The sequence below is a fragment of the Engraulis encrasicolus genome, chromosome 17 (genome assembly GCF_034702125.1).
Source record: "Engraulis encrasicolus isolate BLACKSEA-1 chromosome 17, IST_EnEncr_1.0, whole genome shotgun sequence".
Lineage (NCBI taxonomy): Eukaryota > Metazoa > Chordata > Actinopteri > Clupeiformes > Engraulidae > Engraulis > Engraulis encrasicolus.
The window spans coordinates 10,361,758-10,374,257 of NC_085873.1; the positions used below are offsets into that span (position 1 = coordinate 10,361,758).

General features: G+C 41.8%; 2 protein-coding genes across 2 annotated transcripts in view; both read left to right on the forward strand.

The window, feature by feature from the left end:
* The window catches only part of LOC134467801 (dual specificity protein phosphatase 13A-like), a 10,755-nt gene extending 2,019 nt beyond the window's left edge, over positions 1–8,736 (forward strand). Inside the window, exons 2-4 of the mRNA XM_063221736.1 lie at positions 1–160; positions 3,998–4,104; positions 6,499–8,736. The exon at positions 1–160 is cut by the window's left edge and continues 58 nt beyond it. Of these exons, the coding sequence (XP_063077806.1) occupies positions 1–160; positions 3,998–4,104; positions 6,499–6,603 (372 nt within the window). The 3' untranslated portion in view covers positions 6,604–8,736. The remainder of the gene's footprint in view (positions 161–3,997; positions 4,105–6,498) is intronic.
* The window catches only part of LOC134467619 (uncharacterized), a 36,048-nt gene that overhangs the window by 7,869 nt on the left and 15,679 nt on the right, over positions 1–12,500 (forward strand). Inside the window, exons 4-7 of the mRNA XM_063221459.1 lie at positions 1–160; positions 3,998–4,104; positions 6,499–6,591; positions 10,610–10,620. The exon at positions 1–160 is cut by the window's left edge and continues 58 nt beyond it. Coding sequence (XP_063077529.1) covers positions 1–160; positions 3,998–4,104; positions 6,499–6,591; positions 10,610–10,620 — 371 coding nt within the window. The remainder of the gene's footprint in view (positions 161–3,997; positions 4,105–6,498; positions 6,592–10,609; positions 10,621–12,500) is intronic.

Genomic DNA, 12,500 nt, shown 5'->3' on the forward strand with positions numbered 1-12,500 from the left:
GCGGCCCACACCAAGAGAGGCAGTATAGGAGACCAAGGATATTACGGCAGCAACTTTGTGTACTGTGGTATTCCAGCGGAAGACTCCACTCACTTCGACCTGGACGTGTACTTCCGACCCGCAGCCGACTTCATCCATAAAGCCTTGAAGACGCCTGATGGTATGGGAACCACTTAACCCCTTTGTGCAGAGCCTCTGCTATAACTTATAACCTCACTGTCACTAACACTGTAATAACCAAGTCTGAATCTGTTACTTACGACTCTCTGTACTGTCATAGCAATGTTGCCATGATGTAGTTGAGTCTTTCCGCAATGAGTGAATGGGCACGCCGGCAGGCCAATGAATAGGCCAGTGATGATTTCACACCACATATTACCATTTCACTGACATAGGCCTACACCAACAGCACCCCCTGCTGCAGCACCCCCCTATTCTGTTTTAATATACATCCATATAAACATAGAGTATATACATTAATGAAGATTGGTCAACAGGCTGGTCCACTTGAGCCATGACACTTCCCACTTATAACTGAGAGGTGTTTCCATGATTTTGTCTAACGCCTGTATATAGAACATCAACAGAAGTGACTTCATATGAGAAAACAGTCCTTTTCATCCTATGTTGCCCCTAGTGGTTGGAAGCAGAATTGTTTCTCGTTTCAACTACAGAGAGACGGCCCAAATTCATGTATGACCTCTGAGGGCTCAGTGGTGGATAAATATATTGTAGGGTATTGGTTACAGTCCCTGGAGCAATGTGGGGTTAGATGCCTTGCTGAAGGGCACTTTGGCCATGGATGGTATAGGATTTGAACCTGCATCCTTCCCATTGCAAGACTGACTCCTTGTCAGTCATATTTTCCCTCAAATCAATACCAGATCAATGGAATGGAACATTCAAACAATGAGGGAGATGGCCCATTCTTCAAAAATAAGTAGCATTCATAGCGCATGACAAGCAGCAAAGTTATTGCTAAAAGTTGATTAACTGCTTAAATAATTTTGGAAAACCGATCTGTAAATACTATTTATTTTAAGTAACAGTAGGTGTTTTCAGTTACAAGCCCTTTACTAACACAGCATAACACAATACATTTTCCCCCAAAAAGCAGACTGGCCACACGCACGCACGCACGCACGCACACATACACACACACACATACACCTTGTTTCCTGTCATCTACACAAAGCCAGTAAAGTTCCTATATATTGTGTGTGTGTGTGTGTGTGTGTGTGTGTGTGTGTGTGTGTGTGTGTGTGTGCGTGCGTGCGTGCGTGCGTGCGTGCGTGCGTGCGTGCGTAAGCTGAACTTGAAAGTTGCACAGTCATCCAAATTTTCCTCACTTCCCAACTCCCTGTGTCCCGCCTGTCCCCCGCTCGTTCGTTCCGGTGTCGGGTATAGAGGACAAACTTTTTCTCTTTTTTTCCCCAAAGTCCCGACCTGTCAAAAGCTATTGTCATTCGGCATTGACACAAAAAGGGGCTTAAGAATTAGGTGTCTCACCTACCTCTTAAAAGTGTAATTTATAGCATCCATCAAAGCGTGAAGGCTCTGTCTGCCAAAAAGGAACCGGGCTTTGCCGCGACCAAACTAGTGGATTAATTTGCCAGTCGGGATCTGTCTGCGGGACGAAGGAAGACCTTCCTTACGTGAACAAAAGGCAATGAATTGTGCAGGCTATTTTAGCTATTTTAGGCCATGGGAGAGTGGGGGAGTGGGGGGTGTCACGGGGGGGTAACGGGAGCCCTGTGCTGTGCTTTTGTGGTGCCCTGCGGGGCAGTCATGTATGTTATTAATAAGATGAAGAGGAACTAATCCTTGCCCATGATTTCATCCCCCTCCTCTCTCTTCCTCTCTCTCTCTCTCTCTCGCTCTCTTTCTCTCTCTCTCTCTCTCTCTCTCTCTCTTGTCAGGCACTTCTCTCACATATGCACAGACAATCTCTCCCCCTCTCTTCCTCTTTTGTTTTTTTCTTACACTTAAATTCCATTTAAGCCTTAAAACGTATTGTACAGCCTTCTTCTTTTACTGACTACCCCCTCTCTCTTTTGCACCTGTGTCCCCTCTCTCTCTCTCTCTCTCTCTCTCTCTCTCTCTCTCTCTCTCTCTCTCTCTCTCTCTCTCAGTTTCCTATCCATTGTGTGTGTGTTCCTAACGTTCCTTTGCAGGACAATCTTCCGTCAGAGTCCTCTCACCTTGAATTGCTTCTTTCTTTGTTTTCCTCCTCTCCACTCCTCCTTTCCTTTTCTTTCTTCTCTTCTCTTATCCTGTCTTCTTCTTCCCTCTCATGTCCCTTCCCTCTCCTCTCTTCTACACTCTCCTCCTGTGACCTCTCCTCTCCTCTCCTCTCCTCTCCTCCTATTCTGTCTTCCTCCCCTCCCCTCCTCTTCTCCCCAGGGTCCTCTGTGCTCCCCTCATTCCACCTCTCTCTGTTATTCTGGAGCCAACTTTAATTGCTATTTAGCATTTTATTAATTTGATGAATAAGCTTCACTATCAAATAGTCATACCAATATTTCATTTTATTACAAAGTGCCTTTCCTGAATCTCAAGGTCACGTCGCACAGTAGACACATTAGTGGGGAACGCAGTTATAAAACTTTGAGTACAGGAAAAATAATGAGTACATATTTATGCCACATAATGATACTATTTTTAAAAGTGTTAACTAATTAACATCGTTGAGGAATTTGTGTCCTTATCACCCACACTTTTTAAAAGCTATTCACACGCTAACTGTAATTGACACTTAGTGTTCTGCTGAATTAATATGTTTGTTTACACAATGTGCAGATGTTTTAGACTAAAGGGATCAACAAGATCCAAATAACACGAGCGCAATAATGCGCACCAGTCTGCCAGTGGAATATTACAATAGTTGCTACATCATTACACAGGGCCTTATTAATTCATTGCGACTTGTCAATGTCATTTTTTTTCTTTGTATGATTGATTTGTTTTTTTTTTGGTAATGTGCAGCATTTTGGGCCCTGAGAGGATTGCATGAAAGGTGCATTACTGTTCTAGCTCATCTATTGTGGGCCTTGAGACTGTAATAATAAAGTTTGGTGACACTTTACAATAACGATCCATAAAAAGCTTTATTATCACTTAATAATTAATGAACTAATTATCAACAAGAAATTTACAAATGTTTGTAAATGAGTAAGAAATACTATGTCAACACAGCACGCATAGCACAGTTGCATCGGTCCTGGAAGTTTGTCCCCCAAAGACCATAAGGCTTGAAACCACTGGAATAGAAGTATTTGGCAGGCAAACACACCAAAAACTCATCCAGTAGAAGTTGATTCCGACTCCACTGTGCAGTTGTAGTTTGGTTCTTTCTCATTTACAAACATGTGTAACTGTTTTGCTGACAAATGGGGAAGTTATTCTGGTAACACCTTATTTTAGGGATACATCTATTAGCACTAATACTGTACATACAATATTAATGCCTGCATAAGTATCTTGTAAGGCATGTACTAAGCAAACACTAAGGCCTACTAGGTCCTTACTAAGGTTAAATTGGTAATAAATCCCCTATTGTGCATGAACAAGACATTTGCGAATACATGCCTAACAAATGTTTGATTTTGCTTTGTACATGCCTTACAAGTTACTTATACAGTCACATTGTATGTATTAGTGCTAATAGATGTATCCCTAAAATAAAGTGTTACCGTTATTCTAAAGTGTTACCTAAAGTTTTAGTTCATATCCACAGCCAAGACTGTGGCACGCTGTGGGATTGCTAAAATAGTAATTGTCTTATTTTATTATCTGATGAACTTTTTAGCCTGTACCTGCAAAGTGTTGGATGTGTGCATACTTTGGACTTCAATATCATGCGACTGAGCTAGACTCCCTTTGTGCCTCCCCTCTTCATAACCAAGACACACAGACAGGATATGAAAAATATATAAGGGCCATTAATACTGTACCATTCTTCACACCTCTAACACTCACCTACCACCTCTCTCCACAGCCAAGATTCTGGTGCACTGCATCATGGGATTGAGCCGGTCCTCCACGCTGGTGTTGGCCTACCTGATGCTCTACCAACGCCTGCCCCTGAACCGCGCACTCAAGAGGGTAACACTAACTTCACTTTAGAATGGGTTACAATACGCTCCATGCTATTTTCAAAAATGTTGAAAAATTAAGGGGTTCTATTGACTTTCTCTGTTAATACCATGGCCACCGTGTTTTAATGTTTGAATATGTTATGGAAATATCAGATAAAATTGTCAGTTCTAATTGCCATGGTGCTGCCTTAAAATCAGATATTAAAAGATATTTCTGAGAATTCTATAGCGTTTTGGAAAGTTATCTTCAAATGTCTGGCCTGTATGTCTACATACAGCAGGAGATGTAATTTACATTCTTTTTCATGTCTAGTACCTGTGAAGAAACCTGACTTTGACTTTACCGCTGACCCTATGTTCTTTCCATTATCCTAACTCCTATCCTCCCTTCTGCTTGTGGCCTCGCAATAACGTCACAAGACGTCAATGATGACAGAAGTCAATATCTCACAAAAGCACAATTCAAAGGTCCTTTTCTCATTTACATTCGGGATGTTCAATGGTGATAAGTGCCTCAAAAGTTCTTGTGGCTAGGCTGACAGTGGGGGAACGTCATTAGTTTTCTCTATGGAAGCAGGACGTCATTGAAGCATGAGGCCACAAGCAGATTGAAGACGGATTGAAGACGGGAGTTCAGATGTACTGTACCCTTTGCATGTCTATGAGTGATTCTCTAATTCGCCTACACTTTTAAGTCAGTGGATTTTATTTGGCAATTCCACTAACTATTAACTGCATCCAATGATGTTTTGGACATTAGAAAACATTTATCTTTCATATAATACAGAAAGTGTAGACATAGTATTATTTCCTCAAGCAAGAATGAATATTTAATACTGGTTTTGGCCGTTTTCATGCCGTCCTGTTTTCCAAATGTCAGATTCAGTCTTCATATTAGCATGTAAAGAAACTTGTTTTGCCCAAGACGATTGCAAATGTTGATTCACAGTAATCATCACAATATGACAAAACTGTCAGAAAGACCACTGTCCTTTCCATTATACATGAAATTTGCCATTTTGTGTGTGTCCACGAAAACTGTGTTAACCGTGTCACGGTCTGAAACCGCCTCCATGAATCAGTAATGGTTTGGTCTTAGGCCATACGAATAACATCACGTGATGTCATAACCTCTTTGGCAGGATACGGGAAGACTTTTTGGTAAATTTTGAGCTCCATCCTTCCATAATTTAATCCATTCTTTTTCATGTTCTCATAGCGGGAAAATTGCCTGTCAACAGTGTTATCAACATATTCATAAGAATCTGAATTAGAAATCACATGTAGAAAAACACAGATAAAGCATACAGATACATGAATTGATTAAGGTGTTGTGGTGGAACTTCTGAGGTCCTCAGTTAGCACAACACCATAAAAATGGCTGAAATGTCAAAGGTGTTACCGTCAATGGTGTTACAATTAAGTATGACAGTCAGGGTTGCCAGATGAGGCTGATGATTTCCAGCCCAAAAAATGATCAAAATCCGCCCTAAAAACCTGCCCAATTCTATTGATTTATATGGCAGTGGGAAGGTTTTTCTGATAGATGCCATTTTTAACCCGCACACGGCCATCCTAAGCAGCCCAATTGGGCGGGAACCAGCCCAATCTGGCAACACTGATGACAGTTGAGGAGGAGAATGTTTTTGCCAATTTATATCCATATTGACAGACAAACAAACAAAATAATTAATGTTCTAGGAAGATGGGTTTGTCTGCTCTGTTTTTTTTCTCCTAAAAAAGTGCAGACTTGTTCCCCTGCACTGTTGACCGTAACACAGTTGAGTTACACCGTTGACTGTTTTGAAAGTGTTTTTGAGCTATTGATCCCTTATGTGTTGGAAAAATCCTATGAACATACACTAGGGATTATCTCTGGAGAAGGAAGTCTTGTGTAAGGAGGGTGACTATATTCAAATCAGACGTTACAGGGATTTATGATGAAAAATGTGTCAGTCTGTATCACAGTGACTCATAAAATCCTACTTATGAAGCTCAACAATCACATTTTCTATATCAGTTGCACAGATTAATGACAACATTACTGCTAAGGGACATAAGCACTTTCAAACATATATTGTTTCAACTCTGTAGTATTTTTATATATGTTTGAAATGACATAGTATTTGTCCATAACACTGTTGACAAAATAATTAAGCAAATGTTCGCTTTCATTAGAGTATTTATCAAATGATTTAAGATTAAGCTTGGCAATTTGTTTGTTTGGAAACTTAAATATATACACTATGTAAACATCTAGGTCATTTAGTCGAAAAAAAATACTGATAATTGACATTTTGCTTTTGCCAAAAGCGTAGGGAAATCGTAGAATCACTCCTATACATGTAGTTAAGTTGCCAACAAACCTGACTTTGACCTTGCGGTGACCTTGTGTTTGAAGGTCATCAAGAAGAGGGCCATCTACCCCAACAGGAACTTCCTGGCCCTCCTCCTGGACCTCGACCTCCAGCTGAACAGGAAGCAGAGGACCTGCGTGCTGCTCTGATTGGTCAATCCCGCCTTACATCTCTGTTCTCATTGGTGGGTAACACTTTAGTTCAAGGTTCACATGTCAGCCACTAATACATGTTTAACTGTCTGTGCAAATGGCTTATAAGACAATTGTTAAGCACAATCAATCATTTGTTAGCTGTGTGTTCATTACATTGTTGTTCTTTGCCAATAGGGCCTCTATTCATATCATTTTATTAGGGACATAATAGCCCCATCATTTTTCTTAACACGTATTTTATAAGTCGCTTATAGAAATATTCATTTGGCATGTATTAGTGGCTATTATGTGAACCTTCAAATAAAGTGTTAGAGATTAGGGCAGTGCTGATGCTCTTGTGAGATAGGCTACGCCATTGCCCTGTGTTCCGATGTGGCCGCCCGTGTTGCAAGATGTCAATGATGTATTTCCAGCCCAGAAAATGCTAAAAAAAAAAAAACGCCTGGAGACACTAAATCCCATAGCCTGACAAGCCAGACTAAATGTGAGATTTATGTGAATATTTAGTCTGGGCCTGATCAATGAGACATCAGAAGATTGTTGATGGGCAGAGGCGCATCTTGCCACCAGGCCAGGCAGGCAGCCGCTTGGGGCCCCCAAGTCCCTAGATAGTGACCACACTTTACCACAGCCCACACTTTACCACAGTAGTGGCGATTTTGGTTGAAATGTTCATTCTTTTGCATTTTCGCTTGGGGCCCCACCTGACCCTAGAATCGCCTCTGTTGATGGGAACAACCCGTATCTGTGTCTGTGCCTACTGGCCAAGGTTTTGTTGTCACTCCTTGAAAACCCTGTCCGCGTTGCATCCAAAGATTCAAAACAAATCAAATCAAGTCTGCTGCGTTGTAATTGGCCAGCCAGTTCAGGGTCTGGGGCATTATCCAAGGCTAGACCCACTTGCAGGCAAAAATAATTCTGGCCACTGGCGGGTCGGGCTAGTTTACTAGGCTATAAATCCCACCCAATTTGAATCAAATTCCCAGCGTTAGGGAGCCCTCGGGGGGCGTTGAGAAGGGGGCAGCTGAGAGGGGGCAGTGCCTGCAATTGGAGTCTATTTTATTTTTACTACTAAGTGGGGCTTATAATGAGGTCAAAAAAAAGGTTGCGAACCACTGCGTTACAGAATAAATCCCCAGACGTGAAAATGTCTGCCAGCAAAAATGAAAAAAAGCAAAACTAAGTGCAAAGAAGTGGAAAAAAGCCCTTGAACTGGAATGCATTGATTGAAATGATGAAATAGCCGATAGTTAGCGTTGTTATGCTAATTTCACTGTGAATGGTTTATGTTCTTTTGTTGTTGTTGTTGTTTTGGCTCATCTTATTTGTTGTAGTCTTTGTACATTTTAAATCTTCATTTGTTTCAGTTGTACTTTGACTTAATAGACGACAAGACGGCGAGAGCTACCACAAGGCAGACCGATTGGTTCATTGTGAACAGTTTATGTTCTTTTGTTGTTGTTTTTGCTGTATTTTGTTGTAGTCTTTGTGAATTCTAAATTTCATTTGTTTAAGTTGTACTTTCAACCACCAAAAAGACAGGGCGAGTTACCACAGACCGATTGGTTCATTGTGTGGAAGATTCTGATTTGATCTGGTGGGATTGCAGCTGCAGTACAAGAAATTGCAAAAGATGTTCTGTGCTCAGGGAACAAACATGTTGACAATTAAGCAAAGTCAGTCATGCATAATGTCTGGACACACACACACACACACACACACACACACACACACACACACACACACACACACACACACACACACACACACACACACACACACACACAGAGGCAAGCACACGCACGAACGCACGCACGCACACATACACACACACACACACAAGCACGCACACGCACACACATACACACACACATACACACACAAGCATGCACGTGCACACACACACACACACACACACACACACACACACACACACACACACACGCACACGCACACGCACACACAAACACACACACACACACACAAAATGTTCTTAAGTGTGTTATTGTGTTTGTGCTGGCTGGGTAGCCAGTCTTCTGCCTCCCAGTCCCCACTGTATCACTACCTAAGGAACCGAGAGGACCAAAGCTCATTTGAAGAGACAAAAACCTATGCAATAAAAAATATAACTTGTTGAAATGTATGTGAGACCTGTGTATTTTCTTTTTAATGAAATATAAACTTTGTTTGCATATGGTATCGATAAAAATCGACAAAATCCATAAAGAGTACATTTTTTAAAATCCAGTTTTATTTAAACTCTTAAAGAGTTGAAATGAACTCCATTTCAGATTACATTTGGCGCCGCCCCACTCAAAAAGAGTGTTGACTTTACTCTTTGGTCCGTGTAACATTTTTAAAGTCAATTCTGCGCAATAGTATATCAACATTGGAATGTGAAACAGTTTGAACACTGGAGGCACGTGGAGTAGAGTTAAAATTACTCTGGCCCTCTCCGCTGTTAATCCTCCACTCCACTGACTTTTGACTCCACATTAGAGTAATTTGACTCTCCACAGTGTTGTAAATACTTTGTCTGGAGTAATATAAGTTTGGCCCTGCCGTGGCCTAACGCTAGGGCACTGGGTTACTACTCCAGCGACCCGGATTCGATTCTGGGGTCTGTATCTCGAAAGCGTCTTTGCTAACGACGGTAGCAACGTCCTTCGTAAGAGCGACTCAACTCTCTCTCGACAGCGACGCTCACCACTAAATCCAAGGGAACGGTAAGACGGTCTTAAGACGGTCTTAAGACGGTTAGCAACGACAAGAATCGAGAAACGGACCCCTGGCCCGGGTCATTTGCTCTCTCCCACCTGCTTCCTGTCACCATCTTCAACTGTCCTGTCAAATAAAAGCAAAAAAAGAATTATTAATTAAAATAAATGTAATGTAAGTTTACTCTTGAATTTTAACGCCCCATTTTTTACTGTGTGGTGACAACCAGTGGCTTCACCGAGAGAGTGATTCCTGGCCATCATTTTTCCATGACATTAGGAGGGCAAAGTCATCTTAATACCAAATAATTAGGTCTAGATTTTGGCAGTGTGGAGTTTTTACAATAATGAGTACAGTTCACACCATTGCGGTGTGGGATTGCGCGGGGGTGGAAGGTGGACAGAAAGCTGTGCATATTTAAAAACGATCTGTCTTATTTTTAAACTTGGCTCGAGAAGAATGAGGTCGGCTATTTTCAGACATCTCCCGTCCCACATGGGGGGGGGGTGGTGGGTGCAGATTAGAGAGAGGGAAGATGAGGGGAGCGAAGGGAGTAGGGGAGGAGGGAGAGAAGAAAGGGGGGTGGGGGGGTTCTGCAATTTTCTTTCCCTACCGATATTCTTTTTTTTTTTCAAACTGGGGGTGGTGATATCATTTGCAGTCTGATAACTAATTACTGTCGATTAGTCTGCTGGAGGCCTCTGCTTGTGCCTGTACTAGTTGTGCACAATACACGCAGGGCCGTTTCAAGGTATTTGGGGGCCCTAGGCAAAGAGGGATATGGGGCCCACTTCCTCTCTTCAAACTATTGGAGAGAGAGATTGCAATGGCAGTCATCATTGCACTTTTTGTTCATTGAATTTATGGAGGTGGCTGCCACAGTCACAAAGTTGTCATTGCTCTCATTTGAATTCAAATCCATAACCAGTCTTCGGCAGCAGCTGCCCACTCTTTCAGCTGGGGTGGGAGGGATAATTGCCTACCTTGCTTTCCTGGTTATGACAGACCTGTGCACAATATTGTGTGTGCAGAGCTTCTGCTCTGCCTGCTTGCTCACATAACCTTTAGGGGGGGGTGCATGGGTGGGAGGGTGAGGTGGGGGTGTTAGCGGTGGAAATGTGAAATGTGAAAGATGGTGCTAGAGCAATTTTGAGCCGTGATTCAGACGTTAAAATAGGCAAAGCTTGCGAGGCAGGATGATCCCAGCGGTGCCTCCACTACAAACTTTTTCTCCTGTCAAAACCGTATAGCACCGCTGAAAAAGAAAACCTGACAAGCCGTTTCACGATTAAGGCAAGTGTGTGTGTGTGTGTGAGAGAGAGGGAGAGAGAGAGAGAGAGAGAGAGAGAGGGAGAGAGAGAGAGAGAGAGTGCGTCTGGGATTTGCTAAACAATATTCTACTTTTTTGTTAATATATTTTTGTAAGATTGAACAGAGGTAATCAGAGACATGAATGGGCTAATTATTCATCTACACTGTTGTGGGGGGCGTCCTTTCTCTCTCTCTCTCTCTCTCTCTCTCTCTCTCTCTCTCTCTCTCTCTCTCTCTCTCTCTCTCTCTCTCTCTCTCTCTCTCTCTCTCTCTCTCTCTCTCTCTCTCTGGCCAGCCATGCTGCAGCAGTTCTGTTATTACTGAACACAGTGAAGTTTCTCTCCCATGTCATCACCACGATGCACGGATGACATATTTATGGCTTAATGGACTTTCCATATGCATGTGCACCACTGTAAATTATGCTTGAGTTTCACTATAAAACCTCGAGTCACTTTCATAGAGCTACAGCGTAGCGCTCTGCTCTGTACGTTAAACTAAGATACCAGAGATGCACCATGAGCATTCGAGCATAGATGGGTTCTAAGTTTTTGTTTTCCCCTGGCTGCGCGATCCTGGTTGCACACAACTCAACCTCTGATTGTTGGAAACCGCTGTCGGTCAAAAAATTACCTCACGTGGTTGGCTCCCAGTGTCTTGCCCCTGCTCACAACACCATGTTTATAAACAAAAAGCCATGTTGCTCAAAAAATAGCTTGAAGAGTATGAGTACAACCTTTGTCATTACTTAATGTCCTATTGGGTCTGTCCACGCCGAATGAACAAATCTTCAAGCACTTGAGTCTCAAAATATTTTGCAAATATTACTGAGTGTACCCTAGACTTTCAAGAGAAAGGACTGGCGTGGAATGACCCTACTATCATCTATCTATCTATCTATCTATCTATCTATCTATCTATCTATCTATCTATCTATCTATCTATCTATCTATCTATCTATCTATCTATCTACGGTTGTTATTCAGCAATCAACACAATGAAAATGTATGAGTTGACTATACTACATGAGGTAAACAACATTCTCATATTACACTTGTCATTCAGTGCATAGTGCATAGCAACATGATCACAACATTAGCTTCTTCATTAAGATCTCCATCCCCATAATGGCTTTATATTGTCTCTTACGGTATATATTGCAGCTACTGATGGAACAGGCTTTATGTTGAAGTTCATTACTTCATATTCAGGTGAAAAATAAAACATTACCCTAATGGCCTTGACAAATAATAAGTGAAAGGGTGATTAGCGGTTAATGTTTGTTTGCGCTGTTGTTCTTGTTAATGACGACTGATTCAGTTTTATGACTTGACAGATTAACATTTATGTGATATGAAAACTATTAAAAAAACACCAGACTGAGTACTTAGGGTGCTTATGCACCATTACTGTACAGTAAAAGGATCAGTGACAAAGACTCACAAGAGGGGGGGAGCTATAGAGAGGTTCCAGAACACTGCAGAGAGCCCCAGGACAGCTTTACAGAGAGAGAGAGAGAGAGAGAGAGAGAGAGAGAGAGAGAGAGAGAGAGAGAGAGAGAGAGAGAGAGAGAGAGAAAAGGAGAAGGTGACGGAAAGGGAAGGCAGAAAAGAGAAACTGAAAGACAAATGAAACGAGAGGTGACGCAAGAAAAAAGGGACTGAGAAAGATTGCTGGAGGGAGCCATGGAGACGTGGAAGATTCTGATATATGAGGAGATGGAGAAATATGTGCATGAATGGTACTTTATGATAAGGGATGCATAAAAAGCATTACATAGACTTAGTAAATCATTAACCAATGATGAACAAAACATTACAGTTTTTCTCGATTGGTTTGGCTAATTTCTTGAAACTGAGATG